This window comes from Drosophila sulfurigaster, chromosome 2L, assembly GCF_023558435.1.
Source record: "Drosophila sulfurigaster albostrigata strain 15112-1811.04 chromosome 2L, ASM2355843v2, whole genome shotgun sequence".
Taxonomy (NCBI): Eukaryota; Metazoa; Arthropoda; class Insecta; order Diptera; family Drosophilidae; genus Drosophila; species Drosophila sulfurigaster.
The window spans coordinates 6,701,320-6,719,281 of record NC_084881.1 but is presented as its reverse complement, the minus strand read 5'-3'; the positions used below and the strand labels follow the sequence as shown (position 1 = coordinate 6,719,281).

Below are 17,962 nucleotides of genomic sequence, written 5' to 3'. Positions count from 1 at the left end.
AATTATTTTATCATAAAATATCTAAATCTATAAATATAATAAAATTAAATTATTTATTTGTTTATGTTATTTACAAATTGGTGTTAGAACTTTTACTTAGACAACTTTATGTTTCAAATGCAATCAATTACAAAATAAATTGAAACCAAATTAAAATAGTCAGATTGTGACTAATATGTTGTACTCTATACAATTTAAAATATATGTGTAATCAACTTATAAGCTTAAAACTAAACTTAGACGAGCAAGTTATTCCAGTGTGAGCACTGGAAATTGTTGTTTTAGTGACGTATTTTTCAGCCGATGCGAAATATCAAAATATATACTATATGCTAGAGAGTACACATATACATAAACTCAAACCAGAATATTCGCAGTTTATTGTACATGCACACTATAGATTATGTCTAAGCATGAGAGACTTGATTAAAATTATTTTAATTGCTTAAGTATCAATAATCAGCAAAAACAAGCAAGAAACTTACATTCAAAAGTTGACTGTAATAGACTCTTTATTTTCTTTTCGTTTACCTAAAATCTTGACCGCAGAATTTATTTATTTAATATTGATCCCAAAATCAGTTGTTATTAGACTAAAATTTAAATTTATTTCACGAAAGCTCCACATAAAATTTAAAGTATTATTGATATAATTAGGCACTATTGTTTAGCTTATGGTGCAGCAACAATTGAAATGGATTTGCTGCTGAAGTAATGTGATCGTTTATAGGCAATGAAGTTGTCTATGATATGTTTCAATATCGTTGATTTGGTTTTTGTGGTATTTTTGTATTTTTATTTAAAATAAAACAAAATTAAAACTTAATTAAAACATACGCAAACATTTCAGAGTCTCTTTAATCTTCTTCAAAAGCAATATCAATTTTGAAAAACTTAATATACCATTTTCAATATTTTTTTGTAAAATTGAAAACTATTGACATGCTAGTAGTGGGAATTCCGTTTTTTTTATTTCACATTTTTGTAAAACTGGATTCTGGGAAACGCCCCGATTTGAATCAATCGATGTAATGTCCATATAATACTGTCAACTATTCAGATTTTATAATCAGTTCTCTATTGGTCTTCAAGCAATCACAAACACAAATCGAGCTAATAAAATGTTGAATAAGATTTTGTGTGTTATTGTGATGATCGTATATTTTGTGGTACTCACAATGGGAGCTCCCTCCTGCAATGAAGGCTTCTATGCCAACAGAGGAGATCTGGTCATTGATATAAATAAACTAAATTCACTCTTCAATTGTGTGGAGCAGCAGCATCGGAATCATGGATAAAATGCAATGTACATATCGTGAATTAACCCAAATTGTGAATAAATGAGCTGTGCTTTGCAGTTATCATGAGCTGAATTAAATGTGTGAACTATGTGTTATTTTATTTATTGGACAGTTTCTATTAATTATTGGTCGGCTTGTAGCAACTAAATACTATGTGTTATTCGAGTGATGTGAATTTTAATAAATGGCAATGTTTTACAGATGTAGAATTATACAGAGGATATATTCGTGCACAAATAATTTGTTAAATTAATAGAACACAATTAGTTATCTACTAGTTCAAGTGCACACCTCATAGAATTATACAAATGAATTTTGAGTATACATAAAGAGACATTCAAACATGATTTAGCAAAGTGAAAATTTACGTAACGCCCATGATGAATTTACTTTTGAATGATGAAATTGATGTATTAAAAACGTAAAATGAAATTGATTATAAAAATGAATATTTTTGATGAAATTGAAATCGGTTTGAAATTAAATATTATGACTTAATTAAATAAATTGATTTTTTATTAGAAATGCCAGTTGTTTCTACAACAACTTAATTAGTTTTTATTAATATGATTTTTAAGTTTTCTTGCCTCATTTTCTTTTAGGTTAGTTGTTTGTTCAAGCTTGTACTAATGGGTTTTACACACTAGGTAACTAATTCAGCGTTGCTAGATCGATATATAATATGTACTTTATATTCTTGGTTATCAGTAGTTGTATTGAATGGTATAGAATTTAATGCCTACTTTTAGGCGGTGATTTAAATTAATGCTATGGTAATGAAATTGGAAAACAATTACCAATTACTTTTAATAATAACTAATTAAATTGTTACTAATTTTAAAATGGAAATGAAATTCAGATGGTTTCTCATAATTGTAAATTGCTTTTTTTATTGGCCTACAAACATTCGTCTTAGGTTATAAATTAAGTATTTGGGAATTACGAATTTAAATTTGTATGGACTGCACAAAAGTATAAAAATTGTAGGAATTCAACGAATCGTTATTCAGTTTGTGCTCTTGTTAACGATATAAGCAATTGTTATAAAAGGAAAAGATTTGAAAACATATTATTATTTTTCCATTAATTATGGATTGGTTAACTGAGAAAATCCATTAAAATTTGTATTTCTTATGTTTCAAATCGTGTATTTTAATGTAATGGGAAAAGTTTAGTTTAAGAAGAAGAATTTTCAATAGGGTAGAAATTTTAAGAGCAGCCATTTTCGGGTTATTTGATATGACTGTTGATTTGTTTATGTTGTTAACGCTAATTATTTTGGTGTCGTGCATAGTTCAGAAACAATACTGTTGATTGGCCGTTGTTACTAGCTTTGCTACTAGTCAGGTCTATTGTTTGCAGCACTGTTAGATGAAACCAATTGTGTTTATCGCAATCAAATGCATTAAATCTGTGTAAATGGTCTGGTATCGGTAATCGGCAGAACCAATCAAATAATTAGTGATGCTCAATATTACGCGTTATAAATCTATTTGTCAACACTCTCACACACTGCACACAGCCGCAATTCACAACTGACCCATAAACAGACTACTGCCAAGTGGTGCGTATACGTGATATTATTTAAACACCCGACAACACCCGCACAATTGACCAGTGGAATGAAACAGCGACGACGTCGACGTATAGGGCTGACGTTGGCAAATAATGACAATGAAATGAAAGAAAATAAAGTAATATAAAATTCATTGTAAAAGGACGAGACAAACAGAATGTCAAGCTGGAGCTGAGTGAAATATTTGGTCGTCGAGAGGAAATGGAATTTGGTGAACAGTATTCCATATACAATTAAAGAACTTATTTAATAGATAAAGCTATTAAAAAAGCGTACTTTTTAAGTCAATTATTTGCCAATGCATTAGTGTAAAAACACCTGGAAAACCTTGCTTACTATTTGAGTTGACTTTAAGTGTGAGTCGCATGTGCACTTTGGCTTGTCTCTAACTATTTGCTTTTATTTTTGCTTCCCTCTCTCTCTCTCTCTCTGTACTCCTTGTTGTCACTCTTTGCTCGGTCGAGCCACACAAACAATTTGCAGTCATGTCGAACATGAAAAATAATGAAAAACGAAGCGATCCGTGCGTGGCAAAAGTCCACACGCAAACCACACTCTCACCGACTCTCACTCAGCCTCTAGGATGGCTGGCTGTCTGGCTGTCTTGCTCTCTGATTGTCTGTCCCTGTGGCATGCAACCTCATCATAATCATCATCGTCGTCGTCATCATCATCATCACGAGTGCCATCATTATTATCATCATTCGCTTCGGCACCTGCAGCTGCCTTTGTCTGTTGGCGGCATTAAAATGCTAATTGCCTGTAAACATAAAGGTAACTGCAGCAACGCCTGCTCACACACATACACACACATACACAAACCCACACACCTGTATGTAGGCGTCAGTTGCAGGTGTTGCTGTGTTGCATTTGCCGCTGCCATCCTGTCACACGCAACGTATGCGTAATTTTTGATGTGGTGGCCAACGTGGCGAATGCTGCTAATTCAATTTCTCGGCGTGCTGTCAATATGCCGTTATAGTTTAGCTACGCCCCAGCATGCGCTAATAGTTTGTGTCCTCCCAGCCATCAACTAATGGGGAAGCGGAGGAGAAGCGGGGGAGTGAATGGAAAAGTGAAGGAATGGAAGAGTGGAAGAGGGAGAACTGTCTGTCGCTGACAGGCTTTATTTGCGTTAAGTTTGAAGTTTAAATTGACTTTAAAATTGCATTTAATGGCAAAAAGCTTTACAGTTTTGCTATTTTTTTTGCACTCTCTTGCTCTCTTTCTATCTCTCTCTCTCTCTCTCTATGTCTGATTTTGCCCAGAAAACTAAACACCCATTTCTGGGCCATTTCTCACTCATTCTCTTGGCCTCTTGTTGGCTGTCATTCTGCGTCTCTGCTTTCCTGGCTGCTTGGTTGGCTCGTCATCATCCTTGTTGTTGCTCTTATTGTCGCTGCCGTTGCTATTGTTGTTGTTGCTGTTGTTGTTGTTGTTGTTGACTCCTTTGCTATAATGCCACTTGCACTTTGACGTTGACATTGTGAGAGGGTTGGCCATATATGTATATGTCTGTATGTGTGTGTATATTGAGCGTGTATTGAAAAGCCCTTCGAGTCTGGGGCCTGCATTTCTTAAATAGAAACATGTAAAAAGGCAGCAGCAACAACGCCTAGCAAATGTCTTCACACTAAAAGCATTGCCATGCACCCAAGACCAGTCGTAGTCTCCAAAGGAATCACCCAATCTCGCCTCTGTCCTTTCCTCTCATCTCCTGTCCTCTCTTATCCCATCTCCTGCATCTGCTTCAGTCTCTGTCTCTGCCTTCCTATCACATTGTCCAATGTTGACATTTGCCCCGCTGCAATTTTGATGCGCTTGCTGTTTATTTTATACACACTTACATACACACTCGTGCATATCTATCGCATGTATGTGTGTGTTGTGTGTGTTGCGGGGCGTGGCTGCGTATGGGCATTTAAGTGCCCACCAGAGCACAAGACCAGAAATCAGCCAGCGACTGTTGGTATATCGAATGGTAATTGCTTGGGGATGTTTATTAAGTGAATGCTCATAGTGGAATATCGTATTTGTGGCTTCAAGTACTTGCTGCTGGGAATACTCGAATGAACATTGAATAAACTAGTATAATCATCATTCAGAAACAATATGCAATTAGAAATATTAAGCGAATTGTTTTCTACAGATGACATTTAGTCTAGTTAATACGAAACTGTGAACTTAAATTAAATTGTCTTGTTGGTTTATATTATAGGAGTGTGAATAACGTGTGTGTGTGCGGTATTATTCTTAAAATATACCAATACCAATATAAAATACTACTACATTCAATTTATACCATAAAATAGAGCCAAAGCAACTAAGACCAAACTGCAGCAGCCAAATTTTTGTGTTTAGGAATCATGAATCCTGTAGTAATTTTTTAATGTACCAAAAATCGCAACTCTACACAACACTTCAGCTTATTTTATGTAATGTTGGTTTTATAGATAACCCTTGACTATTTATATATTTGATTATACATATATGTAGTAGTACAATGTGGTTGCACTTAAATACTACTGTTCTACTTCTGATGACTAATGACACCGATAGCTTAGTGCCTATCGACTTGTTAACGCAACCGATACCGATTCATTTGTAATATGAATTATAATGAAACATAATTAGGATAAATATAATTGATGTAAAGAATTCTCAATATGTTCTTTACACATTCGCTTAACCAATATTATTTTTTAATATTTTGGGTAACGTAAACTTGAAAATAAATATTTCAACTGATAATATTTCATTTTTTAATATTATTTTTCTTTTGGTATATACATATTTCTTATGTAATACGTATTTCAGTTTTATTTAAAATCTACATTTTAATCTGCTGATTGTTTTAGAAGTAGAATGAAGCTAGTACAGAACTTAAATTTCTTTGAGAGCTACGTTTATATAATATAATATCGCAGAACATGGAGCGAACACAAAGCAAGTTATAAAACATTTTTTTTTCAGGCAGTGCACTTGGGCAACAATTGTTACCCAGATCGAAAGATAGAAAGGAAAGCATGAAAAACTTATTATTTTTATTGCATAATCTTTGAAAACGTCCCGTACAAGTTGTCCAGACTTTAAGCAAACACAAAGTACACAAAAAAATAAACAAGAAGAAAAAACTAGATAGCCATCTATGTATGTATGCTATGCTGCTGGTAGTGGGATAGTCGTGAAAGCTTTCATGTAGTCCAGGAGCAATCGCCACGCTGGCCAACGGACTCTTACATGTTCTCGAAATGCGTTAATAATCCTTAAAGTAAACCACATCAACTGTGAATGTGTCGCCACTGCAGCCACGGATCCTTACAGTCAGAGTCCGCGTCAGTCGTTACGCTTGTAGCTGCAAAATACTCCACCGACAGAGCAGACAGCACGTCAGCGAGGGGTACGACGACGAGAAGGAGGACGAGGGGCGAAGGTGATGGAAAAAGTAGAAAACGAAGCTAGGTTGGGGGGCTGAGCCGCATTCACTTGATGTCAGTCTATTTGCCAGATGCTTATTCACCTCGCTTGCTCGACAGTCTCACCTTCGCAGCAGTCGCAGCTCGAGTCACGTCTAATAAGTTGGTATAATCCACAGGAAGACGCTTTCTGTGGTCTACGTCAGGTTATTATTCTACTTCTATGTCATATATTTGTATATCAAAGTCTGGCGAGTCGTCGTCGTTGAAATGTTAAAGACGCAAATATTTAACTAATCCCTTACGAAAACCTAATATAAATTTCAACTACAAGTTATTGCCTCAGCATTTGGCACGTGCACTCAGTCGGCAAATATATATTGCAAATAAATGAAAAAAATAAAAGACCTTACTTTAGATATGTGCTTGTAATCTTAAGATGAAGCAGACAGAAATATCGTTGCTGCAAACCCAAACCCAAAATGAACGTTAATGTGATGAAAAAAATGCTCTTTTCTTCGCTTCAATAAAGTTTAGTCTACTACTTAGTTAAATTATTAGTTAAATTATAATGTAGTATTTTGAACGAATAATGTCGTATGTGAATATGAAGATTATTACAATAGTACAGCAGTATATTACAATGCAGTAGTTGTAGACTTGTTTCTGCAAATCTATTTTGAATATAAAATATTCAATCAATATTTATTTGTACTAAACATTTATCATACATAAGCGATAAATTGTAACATATTATATTTTGTTGTCCCTCATTTTGTGGGCAAACACCTCATAAAAGTTATGGTATCCGCTACAAGAGTATCTCTCTCGCCTTCGTATATTCGTATATGTATAAACGAAAAGCTTAAAAAATCACTCATACGACAGCAGCTGCCAGTTGACTTGGCAAATGGTCAATGCGAATCGCAGTCCGTTCGTTGGCGTTCTTCGTCGTGCTGCTTTTTTGTGCTGCATACTTTCAGGCTGTTGCTCAGAGCTCACAGCCAGAGTTCAGAGCAGCCAGCCAACGCCCTTGCACTTGCCACGCACTTTGCTTTTTACTTTATCGGTTTCTTGCCATTTACACTGCGCTTTCATTTTTTCTGCTCGTCTGTCGCTTAACGCATTGCGTGTGATGCATTAGTCTGGACTGAAATTACGATGACAATCTTGACTCTATATTAATATTTTGCTCATTGAAGTGCGGCTATAAATCACTTCTTAAATACAGTTTTGAAGCATCAGTGGCACTAAAGAGAAGCTTTTTTTTTTGACAAAATATACAATTTTTATAACTTCAGCATAGTTTTTGACTACAGTTATTTTACATATTTGCCAGTGGAATTGATTCGAAAGCAGAATTCAGAACAGGTCCACATTACTTGTGCAAGTAGCTGCATTTTGCTAATTCCGGCAACTGTCTGACATTCGAGCAGTCTTTCTTACTTTGCCATTGCCATCTACATCGTTGTTGCTACTGCTTGCTGCTTGCCGTTGTTTTTGTCGCCGTCGTAGTCGTCGTTGTCATTGTTGGCTTTTGAATGTTAAGATGTCGACAGCTGCTGACGCCGGGACAGACAACCAGCTGGTGTCAAATGAGAATTGTGTGCGAGGGCATTGCTCAGCAAAGCAGCGCGTTTTGCCCCCACCCAAAACTCTAAGTCTAAACCAACCCAGCCCAAACCAAACAAAAAAAAAACAAGAAAGAATGGGGAAAACTGAACCCTTCCTTGGCAGCAGCCACGACCTTTATAAAATATCCAACTGTTGTGCATAAGTGCATAATATTGTAAAAAAAAGAAGAAAAAATGTGAAATATGTTATGATACACGGCCATGTTTTGTTTGATTCCATTCTACGCTGTTCTGTTCACTTCTCTCATATTTTCTTGTATGTGATTTTGTTCCTAGACATGTTACACCAATTATAAGTACGTTGTTTGGCTGCTTTAGTCTGTGTCCAGCAGAGTTCGAAAAAGTTGTTATGTAAATGTGAAGAACATGTGTTAATATCAAAATCAATTGTGCCTAACACACTTAAGGGGTTGGGAGTCAATTACAAATTGTACAACAGGACATAGGACTGAATATTTTTTTGGCTGGTCTAAAAGGAATTTAGTATCTATTCTTAAAAGACTAGATTATTGCATAAAAACAAGTAAGAAAGTGGCCCTCTGCCCATTTTCAATAAAACTGCATCCTAAACATATTCCAAATTAATATACCGCAAAAATACTAGAATATATCGATATGGGATTACATTACAAACATACCATATAGTACAAAATATTCCAGATAGACACCCAAAGCCACTAAGATCCGATTTTATTAGCTGTTTTTACTATACAAAAATATTTCTTAAATATATAAATATGTATTTTATGGAGGTCCGAGATTCATTCTTCTGCCTGTTACAAGCACAAAGTTATAATATCCTTCTACCCAATGGTAGCTAATTGTGGAAGTAAGAGGAATTATGAGTAATCTTAGCTGGAGTAAAACAGTTAACATATGAATTTAATAATGTATAACAATATATAATATTCTATATTAATATAAAACTATTATTTACTCTCACCTATTCCTGGGGAGTGCCCACAAATTGAATTGTGTGAATGCAAATAAAGAACATAATTGATAATTAATATCCACATTATTATTTTTATATGTCATTTATAAGAACATATTGTTTGCCTTCTTTCTTCGAACTATTTTAAGCGATTTAATCAATATTTTGGATTTTGTGGTTAGTAACTGTGTTAGTGTTTATTATTTAATGCCTTAACTGTCTGGCTGTCAACACCTTAGTAAAAGTTGAAGACTCCTTAACTAATTTGGCTACTCGAATAATGTGCAAATAACTTTGCGCTTGAGCTAAGACAAAGTTTTCAGTGCAAGTTTTGCTTGATTTTTCTTTTCTTTTCTTACTTACTTTTCCCGATGATGTTGAAGTGCCCGTGGCTGGGCCTGGCCATGTAGCAACTCCAACTGTCTGCTCTACTCTGTTCTCTGTTCACTGTTTTCTGGTCTAGTCTAGTCTGACCGAGTTTGAGTTTACCCTCGCCTGGCCACCATTTGTCTAAGCCGCTGACACATTCCCGTGGCGCAGTGTTTGCCCAACGGCAGCCAATTTACATTGAAATCCTGGTCCACCTTTTGACGCCTCCTCCCTCCCTCGCTCTACTCCTTGAAAAGAGCTTAGGCCTTGCATTTTTCTCTATTGTGCAGAAAGTAGTTGAACTATTCGAAATGTACCCACACACTCCACGAAAACTGCGAACAGAGTTCGCTTCAGTCACTCTCGCACCTGAGCTGCTTAGGGCTCCTTAGCATCTGCAGCGTCTTCAGGTGCAGCCAGGCAAGCAAAAGGCAGTCTCCGTTGTTTTTCTGTTTTTTCTCTTGCCCTTCTCTCCGCTTGCACCTTGCCACCCACACCCACACATACACATACACACATATATATATATATATGTGGGTGCAACAACTGCAGGTGTTTGTTAGTCCCCATCTTCTTGACCCTCACCCAGCATCCAGCATCCAACATCCAGGTCTCAGCATAGAGCATTCCGATTCCTGGCGTCCGTTCCCTCGTTGTCGCGTCTAATTTTACTGCAGCTAAAGTTCTTGTTTGTTTCTTATGAAAATACACACAAACTCAGGTTAAACTTGTGAAAATAATTCGTGCAGCAAGTTGCAAGAGCAACTACGACTACTCAAAATGCACAGTGATTCGCAAGTGCTTAAAATTTAATATCACTCACTTTATAGAACTATAAATTAATTGACAACAACAAGAAAGTCAAACAAATATTTGTAGTATTTGTTTTATGAATTACTTGCGCTAAAAGTCTAAAAACTAAAGTTAAATTAGGTATAATAAAGAAAGGAATACGTAAAATAATATAACTTAGATACACATATTTGAAAAAGTCATGTTTTGGTAAGAAGTTTGTACAATTAATGATCAGCATTAATTCAGGCTACTGTTAGATTTACTTAACATGAATTAAAAATAAAAGATTTATGTGATTTGCTAAATAATAGATTGTGTTTTATTTTGTTTGGTTATTTTTTAAAAGATCCCCATTAGGAAGTGTCCGGCTAAAAAAATACGTCAAATTTTGCTCCATAGTTTTAATGGTTTTATAATAAATTGTTAGAGGAAATTTTAAATAAACTGCATAAACGTGGTCTAATTTGATTTAAGAGAAACACCTTAGGCAATAATATGATAAGAGTGTCCGATGAAGAGGACTGTCCAGATAGTAGAGTACACTTTTAAGCACATTAAAACTGTCTATATCCAGTGTGCACTTGAGATTTATTTCCACTAATATCCCACGTAACTTGAATTGCTTTCAATACACAAACTAACACACACACATTCTTACACGAATACAAATATAAAGAACACAAAGTTGCCCAGATTGAGAGAGAGGGAGAGTGTGTGTGAGAGAGAGAGAAGAGTAAACTCTGCTTATCGAACTGAGAGCGCTTTGTGCAATTTAAGGCGCCATCAAGGGAATAAATTGCATAAAGAAAATCTGGAAAAACTTTAGCCTCCAAATTAAACAGATTGATGAGCATGCCCCGGAAGTGCACACTTGCTCCTCTCTATATAATATATATGTGTGTGTATGTGTAGATGTATATCTGATATCTTCATCTCGTTCCTTGTGCCTTGCAGCGATTGATGGACTCGGCGGAGCAGGCGGCTCTCTCGGAGCTGGAAGGCCAGAGCAGCTCGGAGTCGGGGGCATTGGGAGGACAGCAGCATTACGATGCGAGACGCATCAATGAGTATAATGCCGATGGCAAATTGGCGGACGGAGCTCGTCACATGGATATACGATTCATGCGGCGCTTCGAGCGTCTGCCGGTGAATCTCAGTCTAAGCTCGATTCTGGTGCCGCACGGCGTCGATTTGGATGAGACGGACGTGAAGTCGGCATTGCAGTGGAGCGCCCACTTGGATCCACTCTTCCAGAACAACTTGGAGCGAGATCCGGCATTGTCCTGGCAATACTTTGGCTCCTCATCCGGTTTCCTACGTCGCTTCCCCGGCACTGCCTGGCCACCCGAGGGCTCCAAGGGCAGCAAGCTAATCCACGATTTTCGCACTCACAATTGGTTCGTCCAGGCGGCGTCTTCCCCGAAGGATATTGTAAGTGCTTTTCACATTTATTGTCTGAGATTTAACATTTATTTTCCCTAGATGATTCTACTGGACTCCTCTTCGAGCATTTCGGAGAAGTCCTTCGATCTGGCCATGGCTACAGCATTCAACATACTCGATACTTTGGGCGAGGATGACTATGTAAATCTGATTACCTTCTCGGAGGTGGTGAAGACACCGGTGCCCTGCTTCAAGGATCGCATGGTGCGCGCTACGCCCGATAATGTTCAGGAGATAAAGTCGGCAGTCAAGGCAATTAAGCTACAGGACACCGCCAATTTTACTGCGGGTCTTGAGTACGCTTTCAGTCTCTTGCATAAGGTAATATTCAAACGCCGCTCAAGTGCAACATTTGCTAATCTATCGCCATCTCACAGTATAATCAATCGGGAGCTGGCAGCCAGTGCAATCAGGCCATCATGCTGATCACGGAGAGTACTTCGGAGTCGCACAAGGAGATCATCAAGCAGTACAATTGGCCCCACATGCCCGTCAGGATCTTTACGTATCTGATTGGCAGCGATTCGGGCAGTCGGAGCAATCTCCATGAAATGGCCTGCTCCAATAAGGGCTTCTTTGTGCAAATCAATGACTTCGAGGAGGCTCGACGTAAGGTCATCGACTATGCGCTGGTCATGGCGCGTCCAATGATTATGTATCAGGCAGATCATCCGGTGCACTGGAGTCCGGTGTTTGTGGCGGGCAAGTCAGGTGGCTTGGGACGCGATTCGGAGTATCAGCGACGTTTGGTTACGACAGTTTCAACTCCGGTCTTCGATAGACGAAATCATTCGGTGCGCGTGGCAAATCTGTTGGGAGTCGTGGGCACCGATGTGCCCATCGAGGAGATACGCAAGATGATACCTCAGCACAAGCTGGGACCGAATGGATATTCGTTTATCGTCGATAACAATGGGCGTGTGCTTTACCACCCGGATCTGCGGCCTTTGAGCGATGGCAATCAGTACATCGATCAGCTGCGACCTAAATACGCCTCTGTCGACATTACGGAGTTGGAACTGCCGGAAACGGAGGTGGGCAACGAGCATGAAGTAGTCGAAATGAACAAGAATCTTCTTAATGAGGTGAGTGAATCAATTGCCAATTGCCTAGAATAATGTGTCAGCTAATATATTTCTATTACTTGCAGATGCGCGGTGACATGATTCGTCCCAAGGAGGGCGAGACAGAGTTCACTGTGCTGAATCATTATGACGAGTCGAAGCGTGTCTCGACACGCACCCATCGCTACTTCTACGGCCCCATCGAGGACACGCCCTTCACGCTCGCTATTGTGCTGCCAGAGAAGTACGGCAGCCACGAGTTAGTCTCCCAACAGGAGATACGTCATTCGCGTAACAATGGTGAGTTGAAGTATCCCAAACAGGGGTATATTGATAAAATGGGAGTAACAGACAGTATGATGTAACTTTAACTCTATGCATGATCAATCGGCATAGTAATTTTCATCTCTGTCTCTTAATTTGTCTAAAAATATATAAAGATTAAATAAATAATGTAAATTTGAATTATAAACCAAGCAAAAAAAAAAGTTTGACGGAAAAAGAATAGTGTAGTCTTCGATGTAAGAATCCTTTCGGGTTAACTTGTTATCGTCAGAAAGTAATTGTTAAGAAGAATAATATGAGAATATTTTAAAAAGATCATAAAGATAAAATTTGATTTATATCTAGTAATATATTTTGATGATGATCAATCATCATAAAGCTTAAGTGTATATACAATTATATTATTTAAATAAATAGGGATAAGAAATACCTCACTATTACCCCTAATAAAATACTTTGATGATAGATCGAATTAAATTGTGACATATGTATATAGCTCAAGTGTATTATATATGTACATAAATAGGGATAAAGAATACCTCACTATTATAGCCATTGATATCAATCGTTTCTTCAAGATATTTACTCACTTCTTTTATACATTTCAGTTACCGAATACTTCAAGGGGGACAACTGGCGCGTACATCCCGATTGGGTCTACTGTGAGTACAATAGTGTCAGCGATTTGGAGAAAGAACGTGAGAGTTCCGGCGAATACACATCGCGCGATCAAGAGCCCAGCTTTGGTTCGCCAGAAGAGCAGGTTTTGCACTTCCTGGCACGCGCTGGACGTCCTGGCTGGAAGTGGATGTCGGTAAGCAATCTAATTATATTAAGCTCTAATTGAAGTCGAACTTTCAAGCTAATCCCTTTTCCCCTGTTATCTCAAATAGGTTCGACCCAAGTCACCGCAACCACATCACAATTTGCATGGCACCTCATCGAGTGCTGCCCACTTTGGAGCGCAGCATCTGAATGTTCAGGGTTCTCGCAAGGCAGAGCCGTACTATTGCGATCGAACCCTCATTCAGAGCTTGGTGCGCGATGCAATGGTCACCGATGGCCTAGACCGCAACACAACTGGCACTTCAAACGGGAAGGAGGACAAGCAGTAAGTGTTTGCTGTTACTTTGATTTCGTTTCTTGTTTCGAAGAAGTTTTCAATAACCTCTAAAGAAATCATATTTTTTCACTATTGTTTTATATTTTTTATGATAATTTAATTTCTTATTTAATTTTTATTAAAATCAATAAGAGATATATATATATTTATTTTTTTTACGGATCAATAAATAAGTTAGATAATTTATGAAATCAAACAGCGTAACTATAATCATAGAAATCTTATTATTTTAATAAGGGACACCCAGAATATAAACTAAATATGTCCGTTCAAAGATACATTCTAGTATCTCAGATATTATAAACTCTCTAATACCCAAAAGTAATTTGACACTTTTATTATATAATTTATTTTATCTAAAAACAAAGGCTATATAGTTTTCATTTGGCAATAATCCTGTCACTCTTGGGTATTAGAGTATTAAATGTTATTTTATGCGCAACTATTTTATGTACAACTTATGTTTACTGCAAAATGATAGATTACAATCATACTTAAAAAGCAATCCACCTGTCTGTCCGTTTATATCTTAAATACTATGTTAGTTTTTACTATCTGAAAAGTTATTTAAATTATGTGTTTTTAGTTTGTTTTTTTTTGCGTTTCCCAGACATATTTTAATTAAATGAATTTGCTTGCTATTAATTTTTTATGCAACATTTAATTCAAGTATTTATTTTCAAACACTAAAGCACCAAAAAATTTTCTCTCGCCTATATTTCCCTCACTCTATTTTCTATAATGCAAAAATACGAATTATTGCACCCAACAACTTTTCTATAATTATAATCATAAAATTGTTCTTTCCACACCGCATAAATAATTTATGAATTTTATTTATAATGCAATATTAAAACATGATTTAAATGCACATTTATAAATTTAGTCCAATCGCCACATTGATGGCAATTTTAAAGAGGTAAATGAAGTGTTTTTTAACCTGGTCAAGTAGTTTTTGAACAAACGCAATTGCTTCAACAAATCAACTAGCGCACAATCTCGTACAAAGATGCTCGGATCCAAGTCCCAACAAATAAAATGTCTGGAATAATCATTGCTGATGCCCTTGCTAATTGTCTTGCAGTCAATTCCCGGTTTATTAACAGTTTTTCATCATCTTTTTCCACAGGCAAGGCTATCAGAAATTTGTGGTTGCTACTTCATTTGTTGCCACACGTTCGGGATTACTGCGCTGGATTGATCACATCAAAAGACCTGAGGACACGCCTGAACCGTAAGTAGAATGCGAATCACATAATGCAAACTATTTGAGCGGATATTGAAGGGCTTTGTTTAAAACTAGTTACTCGAATACTTGTTTTAATTAGAATCGATATATAATGATAATAGTTGAAATTTATTCTATTCTAAAACTAGTTTTCACAGTTTTATGAGTTTAAAATGATTATTTAAGATGTTCTTTTACTTAATGGTAACTATTGGCACCTGAGTATTTTGTTTCACAATTATATCAATGAGCTTCGATTTCTCAAATATTTAGAATCTAAAATGGGGTTTCAAGCGTTATCGAATGAGATTTACAGACTTCAATTGAATACTTATAACTATAAGATACTTAAAGGATTTTTGACCAATCTAAAATAAAGATAAATATTAATTTTCAATGTAGATTAGATAAGATTAAATTATAGCCGACCTTTAATAAATAAAATAAAAAATAAATATATAATTAATGGTATACATTCAGTTTATGTCATGCTTTCACAGCAATAAATAGGCAACGATAAATTTTGAGTGTGGCCGTTTTGATTGAAAACAAGTGCTTTGAACGTAAACAAAATTTAAGCACTAAATTATAATAAAGCGAACCATCAATATCGTAAAGAAATTAAAAAGAATGATTTATTAAAAATAAAAATCATCAGTACAATTGGCATAGCTTTCCATGCATCTTTATCATAATTTTGTGTTCTGGGGATTTCACCTTGATACACATGACATAAAGAATATATCAATCAAAAGTTAGCCGATATTTTCATATTTTTTGGATTTTTTTCCTTATGGGAAATGTAGAGAAATCACGAGTTTTATGTGCTGTGGAAACATCATTAGTGTCGCCCAATACATTTGAATTCTCTTTTTTCTACAGTCACTTTAGCGAGGATAATGTCCGTGCCATGGACACAGCTTGGTACAAACGTGCCGTGGATCAGCATACAGTGGAACCGGATAGCTTTGTGTACAGCGTACCTTTTGGCTCTGGCTATGCCATCAAATCGAATGCCACCTTGGTGACCGCATCTCACGCCATTTTCGTGGAGCATCGTGGTCACAAGGCGCCCGCTGGTGTTGTTGGTCTGCAGTTTCAACACGATTCGCTGGCCAAGCACTTCATCAACATCACATCTACTGTGAGCAATCTTTAGTTTAATTTCCTAAATATATTTCGATTATCTACAAATAACTTTTGCTATTTTGTAGTGCACTGGAATGACGGGCTGTAAGAGAACTTGCGCCTCAGACAATCTCGACTGCTATGTGCTGGACAACAGTGGCTTTGTGATCATATCGGAGGAAATGGAGCATACTGGGAAATTCTTTGGCCAAATCGACGGCACGATAATGGACTCTTTGGTACAGGATCGCATCTACAAGCGTGTCACTGTGAACGACTATCAGGGCGTTTGTTCCGACTCCGACAATCCCTACACTGCAGCTGGAGGTATTTTGAAGCCTCATCGCTTCGGCAACTGGTTCTTTCAACATTTGGTGGCACTCAGCGCCACTTGGCTATCGTTTATGCCTGCCTCGCTGCGTGCCTGGCCTCAGGACGATTATGAAACATATGATAACAACGGGGACGTGGTTTTCATTGAGAACAATTATTCGGACGAGTATGAGGAGACTTTTGAAAATGAATACAATATGCAAGTGGATCAGGAAATGGATGAGTTCTTTACCACAGCTGATGTGGTGAGTGTTTCAAAGTGTTTTCATGTCTTATATACACTTTAATACATACAATTTTTCTTGTAGGAGTACACAACACCACCACCGAAGCAACACAAGCCGCACAGTGGACCTAGATTCACTCCTGATCCGCAGAATGCGCGACGCTGCGATCTGCGAACCGATCTTTACATGTTGCAGCCAGAGCGCCTCAACCAAGGCGGTCAGAACAATCCTCTGAAGGTGGGTGAAAGAAATGATGCATTTTCAGTTGAACTCGAATTAATTTCATTGAAATTGTTTTCCACAGGGAAAGCTAACCAATTGCCACGTTTCGGGCTGTGAACGCCCATTTAGCGTGCAGAAGATTCCGCATAGCAATTTGATACTGCTGGTAGTGGACACACTGTGTCCATGTGGTTCCAAGCAGCTGGACATCGAGCCCATGGAGGAATCAGGTGTTGTGGGTAAGTGCTGCCTGCGTCTTGCTGCGATGATCATTAAACCCCATACCCATAGGCTAGAAGGGTATTGTAACTTGTGCATGCAGAAAATGTATGTAAAAGGCAGAAGGAGGCATCTCTGAATCTTCAAAATATATGTATTCTTCATCAGCATCAACAGCCGAAGCGATATAGTCATGTTCACCTTACCGTCTGTCTGTCTGTCTGTCCGTCCATAAGAACACCTATGTATTTCTCAGAGATTTTAAGAAATAGAAATATCATTTTTTAACAGCACTTATATTTGTACGCAAATAAAGCTTCTTTCAAATATTTGCCACGCCCACTTCCGCCCCTGCAAATTGCAAAATAACCGAACAACAAGCGTAAGAAGCTAGAGTCTCGATTTTCGGTACTAGCAATAATAACTATTGTTTTTATGATTTCTAAAAATTTCGTTGTGATCAGATAAAAATTATAGAAGTTATTTATGAAATACTTTTGTAAGGGTGACAATCTGGTATATTGTTTTTTCTAGGTATATTTTGAATGCAGTAATTTAAAAAATATACCAAATCATTCGGTATATTTTTAGTATTTATGTGATATTTGGTATATATATTATAAGAATAATACCGCTTTTCTTCAAAATGGGTATCGATCACATTT

The 17,962-nt window shown here is 37.0% G+C and overlaps 2 protein-coding genes across 4 annotated transcripts in view; both read left to right on the top strand.

Annotated features, from left to right (window-relative positions):
* Positions 1–17,962, top strand: part of LOC133839503 (sex-regulated protein janus-B) — a 188,801-nt gene that overhangs the window by 61,089 nt on the left and 109,750 nt on the right. The window contains exon 1 of one of the 2 annotated variants that reach the window (XM_062271106.1): positions 16,341–16,349. The exons of the other annotated variant lie outside the window; for it this stretch is intronic. The gene's annotated coding sequence lies outside the window, so the exon portion shown is untranslated. Of the gene's footprint in view, positions 1–16,340; positions 16,350–17,962 lie in introns of those variants that run through there. 2 annotated transcript variants of the gene reach the window in all.
* Positions 1–17,962, top strand: part of LOC133839370 (voltage-dependent calcium channel subunit alpha-2/delta-3) — a 56,047-nt gene that overhangs the window by 35,301 nt on the left and 2,784 nt on the right. The window contains exons 5-16 of one of the 2 annotated variants that reach the window (XM_062270863.1): positions 10,980–11,456; positions 11,508–11,789; positions 11,846–12,553; positions 12,619–12,832; positions 13,426–13,631; positions 13,711–13,928; positions 14,827–14,859; positions 15,070–15,174; positions 16,051–16,312; positions 16,383–16,874; positions 16,938–17,093; positions 17,161–17,317. In XM_062270863.1, the coding sequence (XP_062126847.1) occupies positions 10,980–11,456; positions 11,508–11,789; positions 11,846–12,553; positions 12,619–12,832; positions 13,426–13,631; positions 13,711–13,928; positions 14,827–14,859; positions 15,070–15,174; positions 16,051–16,312; positions 16,383–16,874; positions 16,938–17,093; positions 17,161–17,317 (3,310 nt within the window). The remainder of the gene's footprint in view (positions 1–10,979; positions 11,457–11,507; positions 11,790–11,845; positions 12,554–12,618; positions 12,833–13,425; positions 13,632–13,710; positions 13,929–14,826; positions 14,860–15,069; positions 15,175–16,050; positions 16,313–16,382; positions 16,875–16,937; positions 17,094–17,160; positions 17,318–17,962) is intronic. The other variant, XM_062270873.1, reaches the window with a different exon arrangement.